The sequence below is a fragment of the Pelmatolapia mariae genome, linkage group LG13, assembly GCF_036321145.2.
Source record: "Pelmatolapia mariae isolate MD_Pm_ZW linkage group LG13, Pm_UMD_F_2, whole genome shotgun sequence".
Taxonomy (NCBI): domain Eukaryota; kingdom Metazoa; phylum Chordata; class Actinopteri; order Cichliformes; family Cichlidae; genus Pelmatolapia; species Pelmatolapia mariae.
This window is the reverse complement of record NC_086238.1, coordinates 4,483,501-4,509,940: the sequence shown is the minus strand read 5'-3', so window position 1 is coordinate 4,509,940 and position 26,440 is coordinate 4,483,501. Positions and strand designations below refer to the sequence as shown.

Here is a 26,440-nt window from a genome sequence, read left to right as displayed (position 1 = left end):
CAAACAACCTGAATGATCCCGTAGTTATGTTTTTTTCCTCTTGCCTAAACCCCAGCTATAGCATATGGCTGCCCCTCCATAAATCAAATCAAATCAAACCAAAATTTATTTATATAGCACATTTAAAAACAACAATGTCGATCAAAGTGCTTCACAAATTAGGAAATAAATAAAATAAGACAAATTTACCAAACAGCAACACAAGACAAGACAAACTTAGAAGCCAACCAAATGATAGTCAAAATAACTTCAGGCTGTTTGATATAACGATATATATCGGATGACGATATAAAAACGTCTATCGTTTCATTTTATGCTATGGTTTGTTTCGTGGTGTCGCAAAATAAACTGTTTACGGCAATATTTTTTCATCGTTTTGATGGTCACTGTAGTGGCTATATAATTTCTTAAAGTTCTCTCTTTCTCTTATATTTAATATAACCACACTAGGGATGGACAAGCGCCAGTTTTTATGCGTTGTCATTAGCAACAAGGACGGTAAAACCATCGTGTGTCCGCTTGTTTATTTTCCACATAAACCTTTCAGAATAAAGCTCAAGATCCTGTTGAGACTTTTCAAAATAAACTGAATCACGTGAAAGAGTATGCAGAGTGTTTACGGATGAGAAGCAAAAAAGAGCCGTCAGGTGCTAAAAAATAAACCTTAGACTCAAACATTAGAACAGGTTTTTCCCCGCAGCACGCTGTGTAATTAATACTTACAAAGAAAACGGCGGCCGTTACAACTTATGTCTAAAAATGTATAATTTCATGCAACACTCGACTCCAGGTACACGACGCCCAGCTGGAAACACTTCACGCAAGTCGAGCTGCCCGAGATTCACAGAGGTTTCAGAAAATGTAAAATGTTTTTGTGTTGATAGATGTTTTATATCGGGATATGAGATTTTGGTCATATCGCACAGCCCTAGTCATAGTCAAGGTAAAAGATGAGCGAGATTCGAAAGACTGAATAGATTCGGAAGTGCGATTGGCAATAGGGAGATTGTTCCACAGTCTAGGTGCTGCGATAGCAAAGGCACGATCACCTCTGGTTTTCAGCCTAGACTTAGGTTGTATTAAGAGCATCTGATTTGAAGATCTTAGTGCTTTTTTTAGGATTATACAAATGGAGAAGTTCTGTTAAATAGCTAGGCGCGATATTGTTTAAGATTTTATAAGTGAGTAAAAGAATTTTAAAATCAATGCGAAATTTCTCAGGAAGCCAGTGTAAGTTAGCTAAAACTGGAGTAATATGATCATGCATTCTGGTACCTGATAAAAGGCGTGCAGCAGCATTCTGTACTAATTGCAAACGGTAGAGAGAGGAGTGAGGGAGGCCTAAATAAAGGGAGTTACAATAGTCAAAGTTACTCCCTAAGTCCCTGTTCAGACCACGGGCGGTATAAAGGTTGGATCAAGCTTCCTGGCCGGAAATGTAAGGACAATACAGGAAGTGCCCTAAACGTTCATTAAAGCAGCTGTTTGCCCAGACATCTATAAACACTTTCCGATTAGTTTATGAGCTCAGCCGCTAATTTTGGGTCAAACAAAATAAAGCAAAGTCTATTTTCTATATTGTAGTTAGTATGCTTCAGAAAGAAGGATTATTTCAGGTATGCTCACTGGCTAACAATGTCTGATTGATGAATCGTTGGTCAAACTACAAGTCACACCCATCGGTACCTTGAAAAGGACCTATGGGTGATATGACAATAGCAACATCCATGTTTTATAGTGGGTTATAAATATATGGTTCTGTTGGAGGTTTCTTCCTGTTAAAAATTAGTCCTTGACAAATGCTTCCTTCTAGGGGATTGTCAGATTCTCTAATAGTCTTTACAATATTAAGGAAAAATAAATAAATAAATAAATTGCCCATAAGTATTTTTTTTAATAAACTGATGATAGATGGGTTACTGGATGTGGGAAAAGGTAACTGAAGGACAGGATGTGATGACTATGTACAAAGTGTGTAACCTTTCTGCAGTAACTCAGTCTCTCCTTTCTCCACCAGAGCAACAATAATGTCGTGGATGCGAGGCAGGTGGTTGTAGCGCTTCTGACACTCGAGTGCCGCTTCGAGAGCTCCGGACACGTCCTTACTGCAGATACAGACAAAGAGAGAGAGAGCAGAGAGCGAGTTAGATGCCAGGTCTGTGCAATCAGTCATGTACAGGATTGTGTCAGTAGAGAATAGAAGAGCGTATCATGGGGTGTTAACCCTGTGACCTCCCATTCAAGCACTATGACCCACCCCAACAATACAGGCCTTTGAATTCATGACAGCACAACTGTGGGCGATGAAGCCTTTTGGCCCCAATACATCATTCTCACACAATCAGGCACGCTCTCACACACCTATCTGTGAGGGGCTAATGTCTCTCTGGACAGGCTTTTAGAGGGGAAGCAATGCAACAGATAAAAGGACTCCACTGATCTTTACCCTCTCTGCTCTGCTCCTCTCGCGCCTTCAAACTTCTCTTGCTCTTCCTTTTGTCTCTTCAACGCCCTTTAACCTTCCCCTCATTTTCTCTTCTCTCATTTCCCTTTTCTTCTAACCTTCCCGTCTTCTTTTTATCCTTCCGTCTCTCTTCCTCCACACCATCTTTTTTTCCCCATGCTGTCAGCCCTCACACTCCTCCGATGACCTCACCCCCCAGCTGAGCAATTTAACAGAAATATGGCAACAAAATTAGTCCCCCCCCCACCAGCATCATCACCACAGCTTCATCTCATGTCAACCCCCCCATCTAACCTTCTACTTTCACGCCTTCCAACAAACAAAAGAGCATGCAGAAGGAGGATGAGTGCACCTGAAGGAGTGATAACGAGAGAAGTAGAGAGGCAGAGATGGGTAAAGGAAGTAAGAGAGCAAGAAGCTAAGAGAAGGGGGAGTGGGAGAGACCACATCAATCCCCTCTATTGTGACAGCGCTGCCATCAATCTGTTGATTGGGTAATTACCATGTCAATCACACAGAGGTCAAAGCATATAAGGCACCCACAAAGGAGGCAAGGGGCAGAGTGAATGAGTGAGAAAAAGACAGTGTTAGACAGAATGGACAGGTATAGTTTTTGCAGTGGGTTTTTTTCCCTCTCATCTAATCAATTAAATAAGCAGATTTGTGAAATATGTCCAAAAAGACCAACAACTTTAGAGGGAAAAAAAGGACCGAAAATGATGTGACCTTAAGTTCAGCTTCTGTGAGCCAGCAGCAGCAGAAGAGAGTGATGGAGGGAGGAGGGATGGAGTGATTAGGGTTGGAAGGCAAAGAGGTCCACTAATTGAAATGAAGAGGGACAACATTATTCAGCAGCGGCAGTCAAGAGGCTGTTCAAATGCATAACAGTCTGATTGAACAACGCAGAAGAGAGACTAAGAGATTTTTGAAAATGAGAGAAAGAGTGTGGAGATGGGAGGAGACCAGAAAGGGAGGCGTTGGTGTGCAGTTTACCCCCCAAAATGAGAGAGGGATGGGGAAAAAAGTACAGTATGCTCTTTGTAGTTGATGTATCATATACATACAATTACTTTAACTATTATGGTGTGGTGCACAAGGCCATTTCATTCCTCATTTGTTTCATCATCCCAACTATCTGTCCACCTTATTCATCCCTCCATCAAGCAACTCCATGACTACTTATAATCCCTCTTTTCTAATGAGAGAGAAAGAGAGAGAGAGAAAAGGGGCCTGGCGTTGCAATTATACCCCTTCTGCCTTCCTCCCCTCTCTCCGCCCGCTAACCCCCCACCCCCCAAAAAGAGCTAAAGATGTCGAAAGATGGATAATTTCCCCTAGGTACAATTTAACTGTCACTTTGCATTGCCATTTACTGCAGCGCACAGCCCTGTTAATGTCCCCAACTTTGCATGTCAGCCACTTTCCAGCCAATTAAGCCCTGAAAAAATAACGAGCGCTTTGCTCCATAGAAACCTGAAGGATTAGACAAGGAAGCTCATTTTACCTCATCTTACTCCCCCTTCTTTACCTCCCTCTCCATTTCCGTCACCCCTCCTCCCCCTTTTGTTCGGAGGAGATGAGCAGGCCTGTTATCAAGCCACTGTCCTCGCGTGAGGGAAAACGAGGTGTCTGTGTCTTGATACACAAATGAAACTGATCATCACACCACTACATGTATTCAAGAAAGGCACTTGTGCTAGTACTGTTCACCCCCCACATGAGTGAAACTGTGCATGTAACGTTGTGGTAATCTGAATCATTCCCATCACCATTTTGGCTGAACAGATAATTCAGCTGATGTTCCAAACTTGTTATTTAATGGCCAGTTTAAAATCCAGAGTATTCACAAATTTGTATAGCTTTTATATATAAGCTACTGGGAATAATAATTTCTAACTTTATCCATTTGCCAGTGGGTTTATTATATTCCCTTGTCACAGGGAAGGAGCCAGTGGGTAGCTCACACCGATGCAACCCCAAGGGAGATTCGTGCCTCCGGCCACCAGCAACATTTTGGTTACCAAAAAGCTATGTAAATCATTACGTTATGGAGCCACTAAATAATTAAGTAAATGTATGTGCACTTAAACCTTATGAGCCAAAGCCCATATTCAGACTGTTCTGCTCAGATTCAGACTGTTTTCCTGACTGCACATCAATCAGAGGCAGCGTCCTTACATGGCCATCTCATGCACACTGCCCTGGCTGTGAGCACCCACCTGCTGTTATGTTTATGAGGGGCAGCCAATCAGAAAACAGTTGGCTTATAAGGGTAAATATGTCAAAAATATTCATTAGACCATAAGCTTAATTTAGTATCGACCATGTTAAGAGTTAAACATGCATCTTTTAGAATGTCTTTTCATGTTCTTCCATTATTCAACTCCGGCTGCTTCGATTTCTCTACATGGGATTTCCATTTCTTCCTTTTATTCCTAAGGAGTGGGAGTGAATGAGGCGTTTTTCCTCTGAGCTACTCGTCTCTTTTCAGCTCTACCCTCCTCCTCATATTCCATCATCGTGGCTGCCGTCTTATCATCCACGTCCTGCCAGCTCTTCATTTTGCTGGACTCATTAGCATTTACTGTCGCTAATCACTTCCACGAGGATGTGGCAATGTGAGCTAGCTGCCAGCTAGCGTAGTAGCAGGTTAGCAGACACAATACAAAGCGGACAGACATGACGGCTAACGGGGCGGCGCATATGATGGGCTGTCAAGGGCTAATCTGGCGGAGAAGTGTTCATTAAGTCATTAGCGCTGACGCTGCGATGAGATGGGTGCAGGCGGGAGTGATGCCTGCTTTGTCCTCTTTTATCGCTTCCCTTCATCCCTCCTCCTCCTCCTCCTTCCGACTGTTTGTCCGCTGACTGACGGAATGAAGAGGTGGAGACGAATGGGTGAAGATAAAAGATAAAAAAGAGAAGAGGGCAAAGAGACAGATTCAACCGGCGTGCAAAAGTCAAGTGTTGCAGTACTGAGGCTTGACTGAACCACTGCTGGAACTACAAGAACCACCATTGCACTTTCACAAAAGACTAATTTAAGACATTTGCTGTTTTAAAATAGGATTAAAAAAATGTAACTAAGATAACTCAGTTGCCAAAGCAAAAATAAAGTTAATAAAATAGTGCTTATTCACAAGCGTGTCCTGAATAAGCTTTATTATTAGGTTGTTACTCATCTATCAATTTTAAGTAGAGTTAAGCCATCTGTTACAATTACACCAATCTACTTTATGCACAGCAAACTGGACAACTTTGTCAACATTTTATCTGCACACCAGATTAGTTGACCAACCCTCAACAACCAGCCAACTAAACGCACCCAAATGTCCTACTAACAAATCATAAACACATGACAGATGTTAGAATACCAGCAGCCATCTTTTCCCCTCGTGTTTATTAGTGTGTGTTCACTGCAGTATCAGTTGGAGGAAGTACAACTGGCACTTGATTTGTGAACGAGGCTGTGCTAAGCTGCTGTGTGCGTTTGTGTTTTGGCGGCTGTTGATGACCCAGTAGTAAATTAGCCTGCTAATCTCACAGAGGCAGTGATTAACGAGTGAACCTGGAAACTGTTTGTGCCAGAGACCAGACTTACAGCAACACAAACAGCAACAAGGGAGCACCCGGTGAGAGAGAGTGTGTGTATGTGTGTGCGCGCAAGAGAGCTTTCTTTGCAGAGGTCTACCTCTGCTGCAGTAAGCACGCTAGAGGTAAACTGCATATGAAAGCATGCACAGTATGTGTGTGTGCCCCCTAACCGCGCATTACGTGTCTATGGTAAATCCAGCAATTAGTGGTCTGTACATAATTAACATGCTAATGAGTTGATCTACTTAAAAGCTGCTTCGACAAATAGAACACGCACATGCGCTGAAAAACACACACAAACCGAATAGAGTTGAGGGGTGGGGCAATAGCAGTGACCCCGCAGCCAATGTTTGCTAATGCTCATTTGCATACTTGCATTATGAGAAGCAGCATCGATGGCCATTTCTCCCCGCACACCCACACTTAAACCTCAGAGGAGAGCAGTGGGTGTTTCAGGGGATCAGGGGTGGGGGGGCTCATGGGAGACGTTGCAGCTGGCGCATCCTCAAACAAACAAAACCTGGCTCTGACACACATAAACACACACACGGCTAACATAAATGAGCAATTTCCACATCCTCTCTCTATCTGAATCGCTGACCCAGAATATAACCTCAGCTATGATCATAGGGAGGGATGAGTGACTCATTGAGACACACATGCATACACACACCTGGCAACAGGCTTTGGCAGATGAAGGCTCAAATCTGAAAACAAAAGTGAGCTTGTTGGCTGGTTAAGTGGAGACCATCAGCCATAAAACTGGAACATACAACTCAAATAGATGTTTTAACTTTAATGGAGTTTGGGACACTTTTGTAACACTTAAGATTTCTTTTACCTGACCAGGTAGGCAGTAACCACAGGGGAGCAGAGATTGGCAGTGGGCTTGACTAGACCGAGGGTAAAGACCGTGTCCTGCAGTCGGCGGATGGAAGGGATATCCCCTGCGGCCGCTACAGCATTGAGCGTGTGAAACAGGGTGGTCACGAGTGTGTCGTTCATCGGCACATCCTTCTCTTTCATCTCCTTCAGGATGTCCACTGCCTCTGAAATGGAAAGGAAGAAACGTCAGCAACACTTGCTCCCACATCTGTGTGTGACGCTTCAGTGAGGTGTCAGCATGCGCCTCTCCATCAAAAGAAGCGATGTGAAAGTGGATTAGATGGACAGAGAACAGACACATGAAAAGAACAAAAGAAAAGGAGAAAGAGAGATGATGCAGAGAGGAGAAAGAAAGCGAGAGGAGGGCAGATATTGGCTGGGAGAAGAGTAGGGTGTGTGAATGTGATAAAAGGCCCCTTTAGCTAATTCCATGTGGGGGAAACAAACCCATATTAAAACAGAATTTTGCACCCAGCGGGGGATGCAAATCCAACCCCGTATAATGCCAACTCTGTGCTAATTGCTACTTGCAGTTTTCTAAACGAGACTACAATTACCAGACCCCTACAATGGAGGCCAGCTTTTTGCCGTGGCCATGTGGAAAGCACTTGGGGGGCTAAATTATAGGTATGTGGCGACAAGGGCCCGCCGTGGACCCAGTGAGACCTCGCTAAGCGGGCTGAGGGGTGGATCAGTTTGGTCAAGTCCAGCCGGTAATGGAGGGCTTTTTACTGGGCCACGCGTCCATCTGGCCAACACTAGGGGCTAAATGGTGAAAAGAGAGTGTGGTTTGTGTGTGTATATGTGGTGTATCAGGGTAAAGCAATTAAGATGCGTTTACCATCTATTTAGACAGCTGCTAATGGGCTGACAGCGATACAGCCGCTCTCCACCACGGATACTAATCTATACAGCATGACCAAGAAGGAGGAGGGAGATGGAGAGATGCACAGACACAGAATATATTTGAATAATCACCATTAAGCCTCCAAATGCAGGGTAATATTGAATCCTGTCTTACAATTCACACAACAAAGATCCTCGCTCTTTTCACTGGTGAAGATTTTAGTACACAGACGCATGAAAGCAAATAAAGTGAACACATGGGAATAATGATATCCACACCTACACAGCTGTTAATACAACAAAACCCCTCAAACGAGAGTGTCACTCTACTGGGAACACACACCCTTGTGGGCTGAGATACGGGGCCACTGGTGAGTGCTTTGGCATCCTAATTTCAGTCTGTCTCTCCAGCCCTCCACCTCCCTATGCCAGTTGTTATGGCGATGGGAACCCATGGCTGTCACAGATTTAATGGGACGGGGGGGAAAAAAATAGAGGGGCGAAGAGGGGGACGGGGTGACTAGCAGTGGAGGAGACACCGCTAAACAGGGGGAGAGAATAAAAGGAGGGTTAAGCTTTTCAAAAGGGATAAGTTTGGTTAATTGAATGTGGGCCTGATGAAGATAAGGGCACACTTTCAACTTATCGGGTTTCTGTTACTGTGCTCTGTTTCTGTTTTTAATTATCAAGACATCAACAATTGATACCATCAACAAAGTTTCCAACTACAAATATATTCCCATGTTTTACCAATTCTGCGATACTCAACACATTGCAATTCCCCATATCATATCTGTGCAACTGAAGAAAAGCAAGAGGATTTAGACGATCTGCCCTCCAATTGCCCACCCCCCACCCCACATTTTAGCCGCTTTCTTCATTGCAACTTTTAAATTACCCTCAAGTCTTTTCATTTCAGGCTAATTTATTTCATAAGCATTACCTTAAGCAGCAACTAAATCATGACCCTGATAAGTAAAATTAGTGGTGGAATTGGTTTAAAGCAGGGGTGGGCATTTAATTTCCCCAAGGGGCCACATGAGAAATCGGGACTGTTGTGGTGGGCTGCACTAATAAGCTTATGAAGAGATAAAATTCATGAGCAGAATTGAGATCAGCTTATTGGAGCAGTTCTCTACGACGGTCCCAGCCTCTCATGAGGCCCCTTGGTGAAAATTCATTGCTCACCACTCGGGTAAAAACGAGTGTATAAATGTATGTAATGTAAGCAGAAGCAAAAAGATATAATGCAATATTCATATTCTTTCCCACTCATAGGTGTGCTTTTAACTTCTTTCAACAAAGAACACAAGCACCACAAATCAGGGAGGTGGGCTTGATGGAAGAATGTGTGGATGTGTGACAGAAACGTTTGATAATTAAATGTGTTCAGTTTAATAATGTTGCTGTAAGTTACCTTCGTGGGAAAACTTAAAATTATGCTAATTTTGTCATAGTAAAAATATTTCTTCATTCAACTCAACCAGCATACATGATAATAAAGCTACACTGGTGGCTCTTAACATGCTTATAATAACAGTTTAGGTCTCTGCACTACTAGTGTCAATGCACTCAAATGTCAATAAACAGAATGACAAAAATGAAGTGGACATCACTTCATGAACAGACGAACTGAGCAAGGTTATCCACAAGAAAAACAAAGAAAACCTCCAAAAAACAGAACGCTTTTCCCCCTAAAGAACGGTTTTCCACAGAGTTGATTACAAATGGTGGTATCAACATTAAACAATATCTCTAATGACTTGAGTTGTTGTCAAGTCTGTACTATTTATCACTTCCAGTGAAACTTGTGCTTCACTCCGACTATCCATCTCCATGCCTCCCACCCTCCCTTTCGCCGTACCTCTCTCCATCACTAACTGACAGACCCACTAATCACTGAGACCAATGGCTTGGAGTTGATCTGCCCAAATGGATCAACACTAGCTAACATCCCTCCGTCCACCGTCCAAACTTCCCCCACGGCGTCCTCTCTCCATCTCCCCCTTTATCTGTTCGTTTAGCCAGTATGCATATCCATCAGCTCAGCCGAGCATCATGGCCAGCACAGCGAGCCAGACCACACACACACACACGTGTGCGCACACACACTTGAAGAGATGGGGAGGCAGACAGGCCAGGTAAACAAACATCACACAGCCCAGTGGTTCACCTAATGTTCCATGACATGACTGCTAGTGATGTCTCTTTCCCAAACACACATAGCTCCAAAGACATATCCAGGACCACCAAAAGCCAGAACAAGTTCTGTTTACCAAAGTGGGAGGATGGACAGGTGGAGGAAGCAGAGCAAGGGCAGGTCAAAGAGATGGTTGTGATAGGAGAGGTATATTTAAAAAAGGACAGAGCTATGCAAAGATGGAGAGAGAGGATACTCAGAGGACAGAGGCTATGCTGGGTGCACTCTTTGTGATCGTCTTGTGTGATTGGCTGGATCTGTTACTTAAAAGGTTATGGATGCATTGGGTGAAGATTGGCTCAACTTTGATTAATCCAGAACTGCATCTAGATCCAGTGAGTTAAAGCACATCATTTTGATATTCTCAAGAAAATACCATAAACATGTATTTTTGTGGAAGTAAGATATCTGGAGTAGATCTTGTTAACAAAAGTGTTTATAACATCATCTATTAGCCAATAAACACTGAATTTTATATAATTTGTTTGAAATAGACACTAAATGTGGACTATTACAGTACTCAATAAAACATAATAACAACAATAAACATTTTAATGTTCAGCAGTTTTCCACCTGCCCATGCTGACTGGAGAATCTTTTCCTAAATCTCAACAGATGAACCTACAATGTTGTTTTTGGACCTCAACATGCTAGGAAAAAAAAAGCCAAAGAGATGCAAGATCAGGAAGATTTATGGACATGTGAAAGTTAATATGAGGAGTGAGCAGCATAGGAAGATCAATCAGCTATTAGAAGAGGAATCAATTATGAAGAATTACCTAAGAGCAACAGGTACAGGAAAGTAAAAAGAATAAAGTGAAAAGGATGACGTATTGTAAAAACAAAGTTCGCCTGTAAGGTGAAATGAGAGAGCCATGAGCAAAAAACAAAAAAAGCCATTAGAGACAGTGAGAAGTAAAGAAGGATGCCAGGAGACATGATCTTCATCTGGTCCTGGTGTGTGCTGGGAGCCAGGCGGACCAGCGTCTGGGTGGGGACAGGCTAAAATCAAGGTTAGCCATGTGTGCTAATGTGGCTGACAAGCGTCCCCCTCCATATGCACACTCCGACTAATGGCAAATGCGTTAGCACTGCCTATACACACCCCAACACACATACACAGATGGATACACCAACCGCCGTGCCACCAAATGCCTTTTGCTTGAATTCACATGCAAATTTGCGTGTCGCTGTGTGTATGTGTGTGTGAGAAATGTTCAAGCACTTTGGTGGACATGATCTGCCATTAGCATCAAGGCAGATTTCAATAATTCTGGAAAAATACACACAGTCCTGTAATTTTCCCCTCTCTCGTTTCTCACTGACACGGATGTGTGTGTGTGTGTGTATGTGTGTGTGTTGGAGGGGATAAGAGAATGACACGCTTTGCGACGGAGCAGAGGAGAGAGGGTCAGATAGAGAGATGCCGAGGAAGACAGAGAGATAGCAAAAGGGGAGGAGAGGAACGGCGAGGAGAGACAAGGGAAACATTTTTCCTGTCATTGGCTGCAAAAAGCAGAGCGGCAAAACTGATGGTAATTGGGTCTTCGATGGGCTGAAGGAAACCCACCGTAGCATTCTGGAAATAGCCAGCTAATGTGGTTTGAGGGAGGGGAAACGACAGATTGTGACAGAGCTGGTGACACGCACAAACAAGTGCATCGGTTTTTAAGTTCAAGCCAGATATACTGACAAAGAAAAAGCAGCAGTCAATTTTATGTATTACTTTTATTTAAAGAGGGAAGGCTACTGGAGCAAGCTCAACTTTATAAGAATATCCTCATCACGCAAAATTAAAATAAACAAAATAAAAAAGGATTAATCACTCAAAAAAAAGAAGGACTTAACAACTTAAGAAATTTAATAATCAAAGAATTTGTCAAACTAATAGTACAAAGAAGGAAAAAAATACATTATTTGTAGTTCTAGGTTAACTTACCCTCCATTCTGCCATTTACAGAGAGGACCTTGACCAGCGCAAGGTATTTGTTGGCATCCAATGCTACTGATGAGTCCTTACGACTCCTAAAAGCAGAGACAGAGATAGCAACAGACAGACTTGATTAATGTATTCCACTTACAGTAATGCAACTCATCTATTGTACGTTCTCAGTGTTCAGGCTGATGCTGGAAGCAGGTGGTGAGTGAAGAGAAGGAAACGGGGGAGGCAGAGGGGAGAGTTTCCTGTGTTTTAGCCAGTCAACTAAGCGGCTGGACCCTGCATTAATGTCTCCCCTAATACCACTCAAGTTAAACTTTAATGGCCTGCTACTGGCCACAGTGCAGCCGTGTGCGTCTGTGTGTGTGCGCGCGCGTGTAGAAAATTTGTTTGTGTGCGCACATTATGCTCCACTCACAATTCTCTCTTCAGGTTCAGTGCTTCCTCCACATTGTTTTGGCGACAGCACAGGTTGATGAGGATGGCGTAGCCGCTGGCTGTCATCTCCTCTTCGTGCTGCTGCTTCAGCTCGAGGGCACGCTGCAGGTTCTGATCATACAACAACGCTCTCAGGAAAAAACATAACCCAAAACAAAACACAAAAACAAAGCAACTAACTTCAAAAAAGAAAACAAAAGAAAAAGAGCCTTATGAGACCAAAAGAAATTTTACCTCCTCAGCACTCAGAGCCTGGATGGCCTGTTTGAGAGCAATTCCTAAGGGTTTGTTCTCCGCTTTCAGTTCAGCCAATTTATTCTCAAGTGCCGACACCTTGCCCTCAATTCCCTAAAGGAGACAGAAAGGTGTTAAACACATGTACATGACCACCGTCCAACCTCACGGGTACAGGAGCTTGTACAAATAGACACATGGACATTCATCTCCACAGGAGAGCTGCGCTCTTACTTGGGGTGTGGGGAAGAAGTCTTTACAAAATGGCACATCAAAGAAAGTTATGAGGATAATTGTGAAACTTGAACATTTTGTATGCGTCCTTCACAATGTCCTACTTACAGTGGCACGAGGAGTAGCTGACACAGGGCCATTGGAGACTTTCTCTTTGGGGTCTACCAAAGCCATCACATCCTGACACACACACATGCACACACAGCGTCAACACTTGGCATCCAATTTCTACTGCAGTATAATGAGCACTTAGAGTAACAGTGCAGAAAACATAGTGGAAAAACTGACTCTAATTTACCTGAAAACGATATAATAAAATGTCCAAAGTAACAGTAGGTATATTTAAAAATAAAAGACTGAGGGTCGGGCTCAATACCTTGACAAGCTCAGGAACGTGGCAGGAATCCAGAAGGTTCCTTATCCCTCGATAGAGCTTTACTGAAATCATTATATTCTGTGTGGAAATCAGCAGGAAAACAAACATCAGCAAGAAACTCGAGCTTAACCTGTCGATTTCTGTTACAAAGTCAGCTGAAAATCTCTCAGCCACAACTAAATTAAAAATAATCCATCAAGAGCTTATGCTCAAAATCGTTTGCGGAGCATAACGCTGTAATCAGGTGCTACTGGAAATGATGCAATTTCAATAAAGGGACATTAACGACTAATTAACAACAAAATGGCAAAAATCTTTCAGTGACATCCTTTTTTTGGTGATTAATACTTGAGTGATGACCTGCATGCAAATTAGAGTTGACGCTATTGACTCATTAGTCAAAAATGAATATGCAACTATTCACTGGATTCCACTTTGCAGATGAGAGTTTGAGCTTTTGTGTGTTTTATGTTATGTGGGTTAATGCCCTCCACAGATGACTGATGAGCCAATAATGAGATGAAAACAATGAAAATATAATACAACAGGACAACTTTAAATACATACAAGACAAAAAAAATGTTAAAAACAACTAAAAAATGGCTGGATACATATAGAAAAAAAATCCTAAAATATATAATATACAATAGTCAAAAACCCTGAAGGTGAAGAAAATAATGTAATTCTGGATAAAAATGAAAGACCTCAAAACCCAAAATAATAAAATAGAATCAAACAAAAATATATACACACTCTCACAAAACACTAGTCTGGACTTTGAGAAATTGATTAGGATACTTTCCATCTTGTGATTGTTTATGCTGATTAGAATTTAAAGGAAAATGACAAATTAATAAATATTGTGATATATATTCATATTTGCTCCAATATATTGCAGATGGTGAGAAACAGCACTCCCAACACTGGTATCAAAAAAAATGTCCACTTAAGGATTAAAATTTTTTTTTTTAACTTTAAATTCCAAACAAAGTCAGTGAAGAGAGTTTTTGTTTCTTCCTTTTTTCCCCTAAATCCTTGATGTAAAACATGATTTAATCTTCTTCAACATGTCTGGACCTCGTAACTCAAACCTTCACTCTTCAAAAATGGAGCACAGGATGAGTGTGTATACTGTAAATAATCCGAGTCCGATTACACACCGCATCATCTCAGATCAGACAGTACAAGCTCCTTTAAAGTAGGAAGGTTCTGAATGTACTGGATATAGAGATGTTAGTACATGAATGTGTGGTGTGTGCATTTCTCCCCCCAATCAACTTAATCGGTGTGTGTACCTTAGACTGCAGCTGACTGAAGAATTTCCGCAGTTTGTCTTCTTGCGCCCGCACCTGCCCTTCTGACATGCTGTCGATCAGATTATACAGGAAGTAGGCTGTAGCTTCTGCACAAACACACACGCATATACACATGCACAGTGAGCCGTTGTCTTGGGAATAAATTTCATTTGCCACCGTGTCAGTCACTCTGGCCATTTGTGCATTTATACTATTTTTCTGTAACCTCTGCAGAGTGTGTGATTGTGTTTCTTTTCTGCTGACAGAAGCTGCTTTTGGGCTGGAGTTTGAGTGAATGTACGACGGCTGGCAGTGACAGATTCCTCTTACTGCAGCGTGTACACACACACACACACACTTGCAGATGTCGTGTAACTGGATGTGACATGGATAACGGTCTCCATCGCTCCCACCAGCACACACACCAGTTTCAGCACTTTGGACATTCTGTGACACACACACACACACAGCGACATAAACGCTCTGCACACACACTGACAGCGCAAAAACGCTGCCTAACAGTCACACATACCCACTTTAACTACTCTGCGCTGTGTCAGCAGCTAGGCTCCCTTTCCTCCGATCGAGAGGGCAGGTCTTTCATCCACACAGCAACACACTCTCACACACACACACACACACACACACACACACACACAAGATGATGAGAAGTGGGCCGGGCAGCAGTCCACTGCTACTGAGACTGAACGTAAACACATGCACAGCATTTTTTTGTCATCTGAATTATAGTTAGCAAGTGACAGCGCATACAGTCCCGACTCTGAATACCAATATGAGTTACACGTACAGCCATACTCTCACTTCTCTCTCCTTCTCACCTGCACAAACGCACACAAACACATTCCAGGCGTATACAAGATATCAGCATCATGAATTTTTGGTAGGAATGGGACATATAAATGTTTCCTTACCAGCAGGGGGAGAGTTTCCTTTAGAGAAGCGTTCATCTTTGTATAAGACCTCAGTAATCTGGAAACACAAATTGATCACACATAGAAATTACAGTATGTCACATGCAGCAAGTGGAAGAATGTACATAGCATAAGCAAATAAGGACAGGCATGGGCCATGTTTTAACAATGTAGATTTTTCTGAATGTGACTGACTTTCTGTCAGAAAATCAAATTAAATATCAAACCCTTATTTTACAACCCTCCTAAATGCAACTCATCTTAACTTACAAGGAAAAAGCCAATCAGAGGCAGACAGAAATTCATCTCATGTCTCATTAAACTTGTGTCAAGTTTAAAGAATGCTTCTTTTTATTTGCACTTGTTTGTTCTAACATAGCCACTGATAAACTCCTTCTAAACCTCTCTGTTGTACTTCTATATCACTCTTTACAGCCCGCGTGGGCATGTTGACCTCTTACCTTCACCATGCTCTCCACATCAGTAGACCTGCAGGGGGCAGTAGAGGACAAGACATGAGTACCCAGTCAGCACAAAACACCAGCAGGTCAACAAGACTCCAACTTCTCAGAGTTGCTGTACAGTTTGGTCATAAGCAAGCATAGGCTATACTTTAAATATAAAAGGCCATCTTTACTACCTGAAATGCGTCACCAGCTTATTTTCTCCTAATATCTTTGTGTTAATATATAACGGTTTTAAGCTACTAGTGTTTAACAGCCTCCCTTAATACCACACTAAAAAAAAGTATTAGGTTAAAACACTATATAATATTTAAAGCAGCAAAAATAAATTTTCATACCTTTAAAGAAAAACAAATTCTGTACATTTTGCTACATTTTCCCCCCAAAATGAGAAAAATCCAGTTCTTCATGAACTACAATGATACATCTTTGAGCGAGACGTTTTGCATTAAGGACTTAATAAATGACGTAACTTTTATTCTAACAACACGTGATATGACATTTGATATCAAGTAATCGTAACACAGACAGTGTCATGTTCCCGTAGCTTCTGAATTGACAGTGTGGCACAATACACCGAGAAAGAGCGACAGATTTTGTAATTTGACATTCTCAACCTCACTGTACACGAGAGGAGAGACGGCAGTATAAAAGCCTGGAAAAACCACAAAAGACACGGTGAAACACAAAGTCACACACATGCACACAGGCTAAATGATGACAATGTGTGACATTTCTGGCGTTGTCAGCTAGTTGGCGGAAAGGAGGAGAAAGTGGGTGATGAGAGGAGGGGAGAAGAGGTCTTTAATGATTAAATTATCCCCTGACCTTGTCTTTGACAGGAGCAGGTCTTACACAGCGATGACACGGCGTTCGCAAATACACACATGCACACACAGACACACACGGTCCCCAAGTGACAAGCCCAATTATGACCCTGTCAGCCAACCTAACTATCAGAACGGTGAGAGAGTGTGTGTGTGTGTGTGTATGTGTGTGTGCAATGAGAGAAAAGCAAATAAAAAGCTCTGGAGATAAAATAAAAACAAAAGTGGATACTGCGAGTTAAAATGGAAATGACACATATGTAGAGAAACATATCGATTTAAAGTTTGTCGAAAAATCGTATTATTTTTACTACATTTTTATTATAAAGCTTCTGAATAAATTTTTACCTTTAAAAAAAATAAATGGCATTTTGCTCTAATTCTAGTCCTTAAAGTAAAAACTATGCTGCCAAGCTCAAACTATGGCATTGTTTTGTTTTTTAAATGATGGATTCCTGAGAATAATCAACATAACTTTTTCCCTTTTGTTAGTTAGCATGCACTACAACAAAGAAACTACCAGCTGAATTAAAAAGCTCAAATTTAAGCTCAACTGAGCGTATCCTGGCTTAGTGGAAGAAATAACTTTGGTCCCAGCAGACAAGTCAGCACTTTTCTCTTTGACTCACCTCCAGCCTCACTCAGGGCTGGAGTGTTTTTGTGTGGGTGTGTAGTGCTAAACTGTAAATATTCATAAACATCCCTTCAAGAAAGCCTGTGGGTCAGACCCGGGTCCTAAGGCTAAGTCTGTGTGTGTGTGTCTGTGTGTGTGTTTAAGGGTGAGACAACCAGAGACCAGTATGGGGGTCTGGGTTTGAGCGACAGTGTTGGGCATCTGCTAATTTACATATCTCCCACGGTGCTTTGAGGCAAGAGCTAAGGGATGGCGAGCTCCATATGCATGAGGCATCCATGTATATCTTTTGTGTGTGTGCATGCATGTGTGTGTGGTAGTGTTTTTCCCCGCAGCTGCTGAAGCACAGACACTGTAGATGGTGTGATCAGCTGCACATGTCATATTCATAGCATATGCTGCAGTGACCTCCACATAGCTACAGGCCTCCCTCAAACACCAGTGAGGAGTTTGGGGGCGAAATATGGAGAAATATGGAATATAAAGTGATGGGGAACATGTAAACACATGAAAGGACGGCAGGCTAATGACTCACTTTTTGAAGCCCAGAACGAGGCTGCTGCGGAAAACACCGAGGTCCAGCGAGGGGAAGGAAGGATCCGACACTGGAAAGAGAAGACAAATCATGATTACAGGAAAGAAAGCGACAAACCGATTCACCTTCTGGAACCCTGCAATGAAGTTTAAGATTGGGATTGGTGGCCTTGCAATTCAACTAATCAATAATCTAACATGCAAGGCTTTCAGCACATTTTCAGCATAGTTCAGGAGAAAGCTTAAATTCAAAGCTTTGTTTAAAGCTGTAATGTGATAGTTATTCCACCCTCACCAGTCTGCATAAACCCCTGCAAACAGGGAATGTGATTAGAAGTAATGCTATTCCAGTAATGAGCCAGAAGCTACCGTCCCAAATGCTGCGTAAAAGGCAATGTCGAAGTGTAACACTGATGACACATTGACTGTGTGAAGACTTCTACGTTCACCTGCCATTATTAACTGGAAGAAACACCACTATGCCAATCACATAGCAGTAACTCAATGCATTTAAGCATGCAGACATGGTGGGTCAAAATTGTTTTCTGACCCCAGAAAGGTTTGTAACTATTCTGCCAAGACAATTTTTTTGCACACAAAAAGGCAATACATAACGCTGGCAGCAGATAAGCCCCAGCACCATTTCTAGGAAGATATGTGAGGGTTAAAGAATCTGTAAAACTTTCTTCACGTGAGGTCAAAAAAAGGAAAAAAGGAAATAAATTCACTGGGGAATACAAATGAAGGAAACCCAACTGCTGCCTGTGAAAATGAGTGGTGGATGCTAGAGACTAAAAACAGAAGAAAGAGAAAACAGGAAGGGTCATCCATTATTTAGCGGCCATCTCTATCCCATTCCTCTGCCAGTTGAGGCGCCTCTCGTTCTCGCTTCTTACATATTCACACAAACTAATCTCTTAAAAGGCCTGATGAGCACCGAGAAGCAAGTGGGCAAATGTGTGTGTGTGTTAATGCTGGGCCAATTAGCCTGCAGGCAAAGTGCAAAAAATGCTGCAGAGATTCTTTAGACTGAATAAGAGAGTGTGTACTTACACAGAGTGTAGAGTTTGGCCAGGTCGGTCACAGCCACCAAGCGCATCTCTGAGCATAAAAAGCCCTCCGACTCCGTAGAGATGCCTGCATCCTGAAGACCAAAAAAGTAAAAAATAAATAAATAAATAATAATCCCAGACAACTTTAAATCAGGATGAACATTTTAAATGAAAACTGCTCACATGAAAAGCAAAAACAAAACAAAAAGCCTCACACAGATTTATGGATTACCTTGAGGGCTTGTCGAGCTGCATCAATGCTGGGGAACACAGGGAGGATGTAGTTGGATAAAGTCTCGACATCAGGGGAAACATCGAGATCCTGCATGCCTTTCATCACCTCTACAACACCTACAACACACAAGTAATAAGTAAGAAAAATCTGCCTTTATTCACCCAGATGGATGCATTTATGTTGTGTAGTGAAAGAAGCAACTAAGAGTTGTTGTTTTTTTTAATGAAACAACAGAATAAAAAGAGAAAAAAGACAAAAATAGATCAATGCTTCTATCAGAGGTTCCTTTGAATTCTGAAGGTACTCAGTTAAATATTGTTTGAAAATCACTCATTCCTAGAATCTAGGATGCTACCATCAAACAAGTACCCCTAAACCAGAATATAATCAGTTTAAAAATCAGAAGAAAAGTCTCAAACACACAAATTTAAAAGCAATGTTGTTATTTGCACCATTATAAATGATAATCTTAATTTTTTTACACCAGCTTGGCTATCATTCAGATTCTAATGACAAATTCATTATAGAATATGAAAGGCCTTGAAGTTAATGTGACTGAAAGGGTGAAATTAAGAACTTTTATACATGCTTTCCTTTTCTCATATTTGTGCACAGGTCTGACGAAAAACCATTAAATCCACTCTTCTTTTCATCAACAAAGTGCAAATGGCTCTTTCACGATCTACCTCAGACGAGTGAGTGCGTGTGCATAAACATGCAGTTGCCCTGAAGTGGACTCTTGCACCCTCACCCTGTTCTCCAGCAGAAACTGGAGGTCCTGCTCCAGGGAAAGAGGCCAAAAACAGTCACATGCATATGGAACAGCCATTCGCATGTTTAACACGCCTTTAAGCGTCTTCATGTTTGTGTGTGCACATATGCAAGCAGCTTTGGAGCACTTTGCATATTTCTGGGAGCATGCCCACAAAGGAAATGGGCCTAAATGAGCACATATACACGTCTGTGTGTGTGTGTGTATGCTCTTATTAAGTGTTACAATTTGGTACAAGGACAGAAATAATCCATCTATGGTACTATACTTGCTACGCATAAGCACATCAAGTGCTTATACACCTTGCTCCCAAGTGGACTTCTGAAAACTATCCTAAAGTGCTTCCTTGAGTTGACATACCTTAAGATGCTGTGTGTATTTAAGCTGCACTCAGGTACTAAAACAAACACACACACATATCTGTGTTTCTGCATCCTAATGGGACGTATGTGTTCACCTGGCAGCCTCTTTTCAGCTGAATAAAAGATGAGTCCTGGGCTTTTATATGCCATTAAAACCTGCCGCTGGGGTGCATTACCCCAGGTAGGGCTACCTGAACCACTCCATCCATCCACCCTTCTCCGCCCTCCATTTCACTCATTCATCTTCCCCTCTCACTATCCATCTACCTGCTTTCAAGTTAAAGTAAACAGACGATCTTCTCCTTTCTTCTCAATGGAGGATCCATCCACTCTGCTGCCCATCCCTCCATTCTTACCCCCTAATCGCTTTCATCCAACTCTTTTTTTATGAAAGAAAACAGGGAGCACCTTCTGTCCTCCTGAATAATCCATAATCAATTTCACAGAGAGCAAGAGGAGCTGAAAACAAGTGAATGGATAGCTGGAAGTATATAAATGGACAGGTTCTCTCACGTTTTTCAGCTTCCACACATGAGCTTTCATGACCGTCAGCACTTTTCTTCGGTCAGTCGAGCAGATTTGTGTGCTTTCATCCCCACAATCAACTCTAACCAAAAGCTTTAATTCCTCTGAACTTCAGGTTGTTTCTTCTTCGGTTTTATTTAAAGGCTTGAATTGAGTTAACTAAGAAGCAAGCCTATGAATAATACTAGTTATTAAAAATTTCTTTCTTTCTTTATTTTTTAAAAAAAGGGGGGTTATGCATGCAATACTGTGCAAAAGTCTTAATTTCTTTATATTTTACTTCCAGGGAGCCAGACTTTCTTAGAATTTTTAAAGTGGTCTTAAGAAATAGTTCTCCAAGCTCTCTGAAGATCTTTTAAAAGTTTTTGTTTGAACATTGGCTGCTTTCTCACTCCTTTTCACTGTAAAGCTACTTTAAACTGAACTAAGAATCACTCATCCTTAAAATTACACCCATTTCAAGGGATGAACTAGTGTTGTGCCTACACATCACCAATAACTTGGTAAAGAACGGATTTTAAAACCATATCTTTAGGAATTTTTTTTTTTTGCACCAATAAAGTGATTCCCAAAGAGCTATTAGCCAAGAACTAGACAAGGTGTGCAGTGTGTACTTTAAAAACAATTGAGGAAACTGGGAGTGGAAGTGGAAGACAAATGCAATGGGAGGCTCAAATCATCATCAGTAGGTATATCTATAAACCAAGATGAAGGCTCTGTGATGGTTTGGGGCTGAATTTTGGCGTTGGTGTTGGAGATCTTGCCAAAATCTGATGGATATCATCAGATTTTGATCCACAATCCAATACTATCTATTAAAATATTGACTTTCAAGCTTCTTAGAATTGTACAGAATGTTTTTGCCTTCCATGTATATTTGCACGTTTTACTATATCCCTAGCAAAATGTAAAGAAAAGAGGGGTGACTTTTGCACAGCACTATATCTAAGTAATGTCAATATAGTAAATACAGAACCAGTGCCTTTGTCTCATCTGTCAAAACTGTTAACTACGAATAAATTAGTAAAACAGTTAAGCTACAACGCTAAATAATGCCTGATAATATGTAGTGTCATTTATACAACTCTCTCTTTTGTCTTTTCACTCCAGAATACATAATAATGTGAAAGCCTCTTTCTTCTTTCCTCCCTGTCTGAACAATTTAAAGACAGATTTGGCACAGAGGACAACTGAGAAGAGGGGAGACCTCTCTAGGTTGGTCAGCATTAAGACTGACATACCATCCAGGCAAGAAGTATCAAAGTAGTGAGTTAAGCATGGCAGTGGTCACAAGATATCATCATCAGATTCATGTCTTCAGGTTAACTGTCACAGACGAGAAGTGAGGATGGAGAAAAGAGAGGAGGAGAGGAGTGGAGTGAACTGGTCGCTGTCATCTCCTCTTGTCCTTGGACATGAGTACCTGTCACTTCCCCCTCTGCTCTCTTCCCCCCTAACACCATCTGTCTCTCCGTGTCCATGACTCTCTAAAGGTAGACATTGTTGCTGCAAGGCAAGGGCAGGTTATGTTTAAAAACATAAGAAAATGTCTATTTTGTGAGACATCAAGAGCTGCAATTTCACCCTTCCTTTTCTTTCCTTTAATCAAGATGATACTCGGCTCTCCCGCCACATTTTAAATCAGAATTAAGTTCAGGGTCAGGCTGTGAATGTGCTAACTATCTGACAGAAAAGTCTGCTTCCCACAGAGGACGTAAACAAAATCAGGTAAGGGGCAAAAGCAGAGAAGGGAGCCTTTACCTCATCACCCCGACTCTCAAACAAACAAGGCCAGAAACACCACCTTCCTCTACAGTTTCCCCTCCCGCTCCCTTTTCTTGCTCCTCCATGTCAGATGTGATAAGAGCGCTTTGCGTTGCGAGGACTGACAAGCATCGACTAGCTGCCGGCAGGTGGCATATATGGCCAAACATATGCTTTTTCCAAACCCGCCAAATCCACACCTAATCAAAATGTAGAGGGAAATTTCCCCCCCCTCCTTCTTTCCTTATTTCTACCCCATCCCCCGCCACTGCCCGCCTTCAATTCCACAGCTCCGGCCTCTCTGCCTGCTAGTGACACCTGTGGACAAAAAGTGACACGGCGCTTAATATTTCATAGGCCGTGCACAGTGGGGCGCGTAATCCAAAGTGAATTCCCTCAGAGCCCTTACATTTACATGAAATCAAGTCACTCTGCATCAGTCACATCACCTGCACTGGTCTTCGAAAGCCCGCCCTCTCCACTTCCAACTTTCAATACACACACAAACACACCTCCAACAACCAATGAGTGTGTGAGAGAGACCAGCAGGAGAGCGAAAGGGGGGAAAGAAAAGAGAAGTTGCATCATTCATGAGCGTTGAGGCTAACACCATCACAAACAAGCGAGTGTGTGAGTGAGAGTGAAGTTTCTCCGTTTTCCTTCCTTCCGTTCTTCCTCCTTTCTCCTTCTGTGATACCTAAATGGATGCTGTCCGATGTGTCTGTGTGGCTTCGAGACTGTGCGGTCAGAGAATTTAAGCTAGAGTAAGTGTCTGTGTGTGTGGTTGTGCATGTTTAAACTCCTGTCTAGTCCACTTGTTCATGCTGTCAAGCTAGCCGCCGAGACATCTCACCATTCAAACTGCGAATCTGTCTCGACCACACGGAGAAGCCAATCTGCAGCATCGCCACACCGGCGTAACCGGTTTCTACTCCCTGCCAGTTCAAATGCTGTCAATTGGCTGACAGTTGAAAAATACATCATTTATTAATCGCTCTAAAAAACCCCAAAGAGAGACCCAGGGTTCAGCATAAATAAAGCACTTAAAAACCGAGCGGCTGCTGAACACATTTGACAGAGCACATTCACTAATGAGTTATGAATTTTGACAAGTCGCCAGATGCCAGCTATCTGTCAGTGAGACGATTTCCCCCACAAGCCCATAGCCGACAAAGACAAGAGAAAGAAACTAATTATTTTCCTTCAAACGAGACATAAATTGTGGACAGAAATATTCCCATAAAATGCATCTGCTGAGCCATTAAACTATATTAAGAGGCAAAAACCCAAAAAAGTTTTCCACCGAGTGTCAGACAAGAGTCCAGCAAAAGTAACGTGCCCAGTGAAAGAAAGAAAGAAAAAAAAAAGGGGGGGGGGGGGCTGTGCCACATTTCAGATTCAACATAAATAGTACCTGTCAAAAGCTCCAGGTGAGTAAAGTTTAAAAGTTAAAAATGAAATTATTTGTCAAGCTTGTTCTGACATGAAAGAAACAGCTTTTTTAAAAAAGCTGCTCTTGTAAATATTCTGGCAGCCGTCACATTTTCTATGTTATATCACGCATTAGCTCATTGTTGTCCAAGAGTACAAAATAATATGCTATGAAATATACTTTTTTACCTACCCTGCTCATTATTGTCCAGAATACTTTGCAGAAATAAATTACATGAATTGATGTAATGGCTCCATTTATGTGTTAATTTCATACAACCAGCTACTGCTACTGCTTTTTTTGCTCAGGAGAAAAAAAAAAGTCCCCATTTGATTATTATCCTGGAAAGAAATAAAGCAAAGATTGCTCTCATAATCTAAATTTAGCCCCATGCCCCCACAGGGCATCAGCATAACACTTCAGTGGAAAAGGAGTACTGGAGGGAATCGGAAAAACATCTGGACTGAAAAACAAGTTGAGTTAGACAAATGATTGGAGGAAACGACTGAAGCAAAATGACCTCTGACCCCTCGATGCATCCGAGAGGTCTGTGCATCCATCTATGTGGGTCTGTATGAGCATGAGGGAGATGCAGAAGTCCAACCATTCATTCAGACTGCTTCTGTGCAGTTGATGTAGTGTTCGCTTTTATATGCATGGTGTCTTTTTGCAACACTGCTAGAAGCACATACCAAAGATTATTTCAAAGACTTACACAACAGGTCTAAAAGTGTTTAGAGTTCCAGAAACCTGATAAAAACCAAAACGTTAATGACGTAGTAGCTCTTCTGGCTCATTTCACCAGTTATTTCCTGTAAAATGCCAAAAGACCCATCAGGTGACCAATGTGTGCAAGTTTGATTAAATTATGAGCAATGCTGAAGGAAAAGTAGCAATTCTTGTGATGTGCGGACAGAAGCTTCGCCATGGCATAAGCTCATCGGTCCTTCAGCCAGATGAGCTAAAAATACAATGTTCATTTGCCTCTGCACTTCCTGAAAGTCAAGATTTCTTTAGGATCCGGAACAAATGCAAAGTGTGTACATCTTCTAAAATTTGCTATCTATTCCAAGAACTCTCTAGAGAAACCCGCGTGGATTTGTGAGTAGGTGTTTCTGTGTGCGCTTGTCTCGTCTATGCCTGCTCCGACTCTGTCATGCAAGGATCAGACCTCTTCGCCCTTGACTGCCCCAGCCAAGTGAAACCTGTCCCAGTTGGACCACTCTGTGAGTCATTAATATTTAAGGGAAACTCTTTTAAAAGCTCTTTCTGGTACAGAGGAAGTCATAATCCCCTCTGCACCACAGAAAAAAAAGAAAAGAAAAACATGTTCAAAAACTGCTAATATGACATTCACCAAAAACCTATTTCATATTACGTGTATTAAAAACAGCTGGTAGGTCAGTTTTCCTTTTTTTACAAGGCTTTATAGCACCTGTTAGGTTCTCATACACACAAGATTGCTCGCATCAGGTAAAGCGGCTTGTTTAGCTACAAGATCTAATGGTTTCTGTCAAGTTATTGGCTTCCAAGTGATGGCACAGATTACAAGCACATGAGCAATAATTCATAAAAAAAACATAACATTAACACATGAAGACATGTTTAGCTTCTACAGCAATTAATCAGGATGTAAAATAAAGTCAAATGGACCTCATCAATATGACAATGTTTCAAAATCAAAGTTGTATGAGTATCTTAGGGAGGGGCAAAATTTTAGCTGGTCTTGACTTTCCAAAAAGTCTTTAAAAGGCTGTTTTAGTGGGTACGATTTGATCCTGAGGTTATGGTTTGAATCAGGTTTAATCATCACAAAGGTAGTAGTAAAAGTGTGTGTGTGTGTGTGTGTGTGTGTACCAGCTATGTTCTTGTCTTTGTCGTGCTGAGTGAGAAGGGGCCAGAAGAAGTGAGGCCTTACGGGCAACTTCTCCTCTTTAAATAATTTCATCAGCTCTAAAGAAGTACCTGCAAAAACATGTAAAAAAGTTAATTAATTACTTGATATATTACTGGCTATAACTGGCAAACTTATGTTTTGCTTACAATTGACCACATGCAAGTAAATTGGCGAGTGTGCATGCATCAGTAGCAAATAAATATATCTGTGAGTAAGCAGATGCATGTAAGTGAAAGCATGTGCCGTACCAGTTTTCTTGGCCTCCAGGGCGCAGGACAGAGTGAAGCTGAGTGGTGATGTGTGCATATTTGACTCTTGGAGCTCTTTGCAGAAGGAGATGATCTTCTCCAGAGACTGGAGTCCAAATATAGGAAACAAAAATGTAATTTAAATTGTTATTAATGTTACAAACACTGCATCCAGTTTGAAAATCAATGCCAGCTAACAGTCAACTGCTAAAAAGAACTGACCAGGGATATCAGGGATAAACAGCCGAGTTTGATGT

The 26,440-nt window shown here is 41.8% G+C and overlaps 1 protein-coding gene across 1 annotated transcript in view; it reads right to left on the bottom strand.

Moving 5' to 3' along the window:
- Positions 1-26,440, bottom strand: part of lrpprc (leucine-rich pentatricopeptide repeat containing) — a 59,590-nt gene that overhangs the window by 28,798 nt on the left and 4,352 nt on the right. The window contains exons 10-24 of the mRNA XM_063491467.1: positions 26,184-26,289; positions 25,896-26,003; positions 19,181-19,299; positions 18,950-19,040; positions 17,898-17,967; positions 15,899-15,926; positions 15,438-15,495; positions 14,506-14,612; positions 13,211-13,288; positions 12,943-13,014; positions 12,601-12,714; positions 12,347-12,477; positions 11,929-12,014; positions 6,900-7,107; positions 1,981-2,105 (exon numbers count right to left, since the gene is read on the bottom strand). Coding sequence (XP_063347537.1) covers positions 1,981-2,105; positions 6,900-7,107; positions 11,929-12,014; positions 12,347-12,477; positions 12,601-12,714; positions 12,943-13,014; positions 13,211-13,288; positions 14,506-14,612; positions 15,438-15,495; positions 15,899-15,926; positions 17,898-17,967; positions 18,950-19,040; positions 19,181-19,299; positions 25,896-26,003; positions 26,184-26,289 — 1,501 coding nt within the window. The remainder of the gene's footprint in view (positions 1-1,980; positions 2,106-6,899; positions 7,108-11,928; positions 12,015-12,346; positions 12,478-12,600; positions 12,715-12,942; positions 13,015-13,210; positions 13,289-14,505; positions 14,613-15,437; positions 15,496-15,898; positions 15,927-17,897; positions 17,968-18,949; positions 19,041-19,180; positions 19,300-25,895; positions 26,004-26,183; positions 26,290-26,440) is intronic.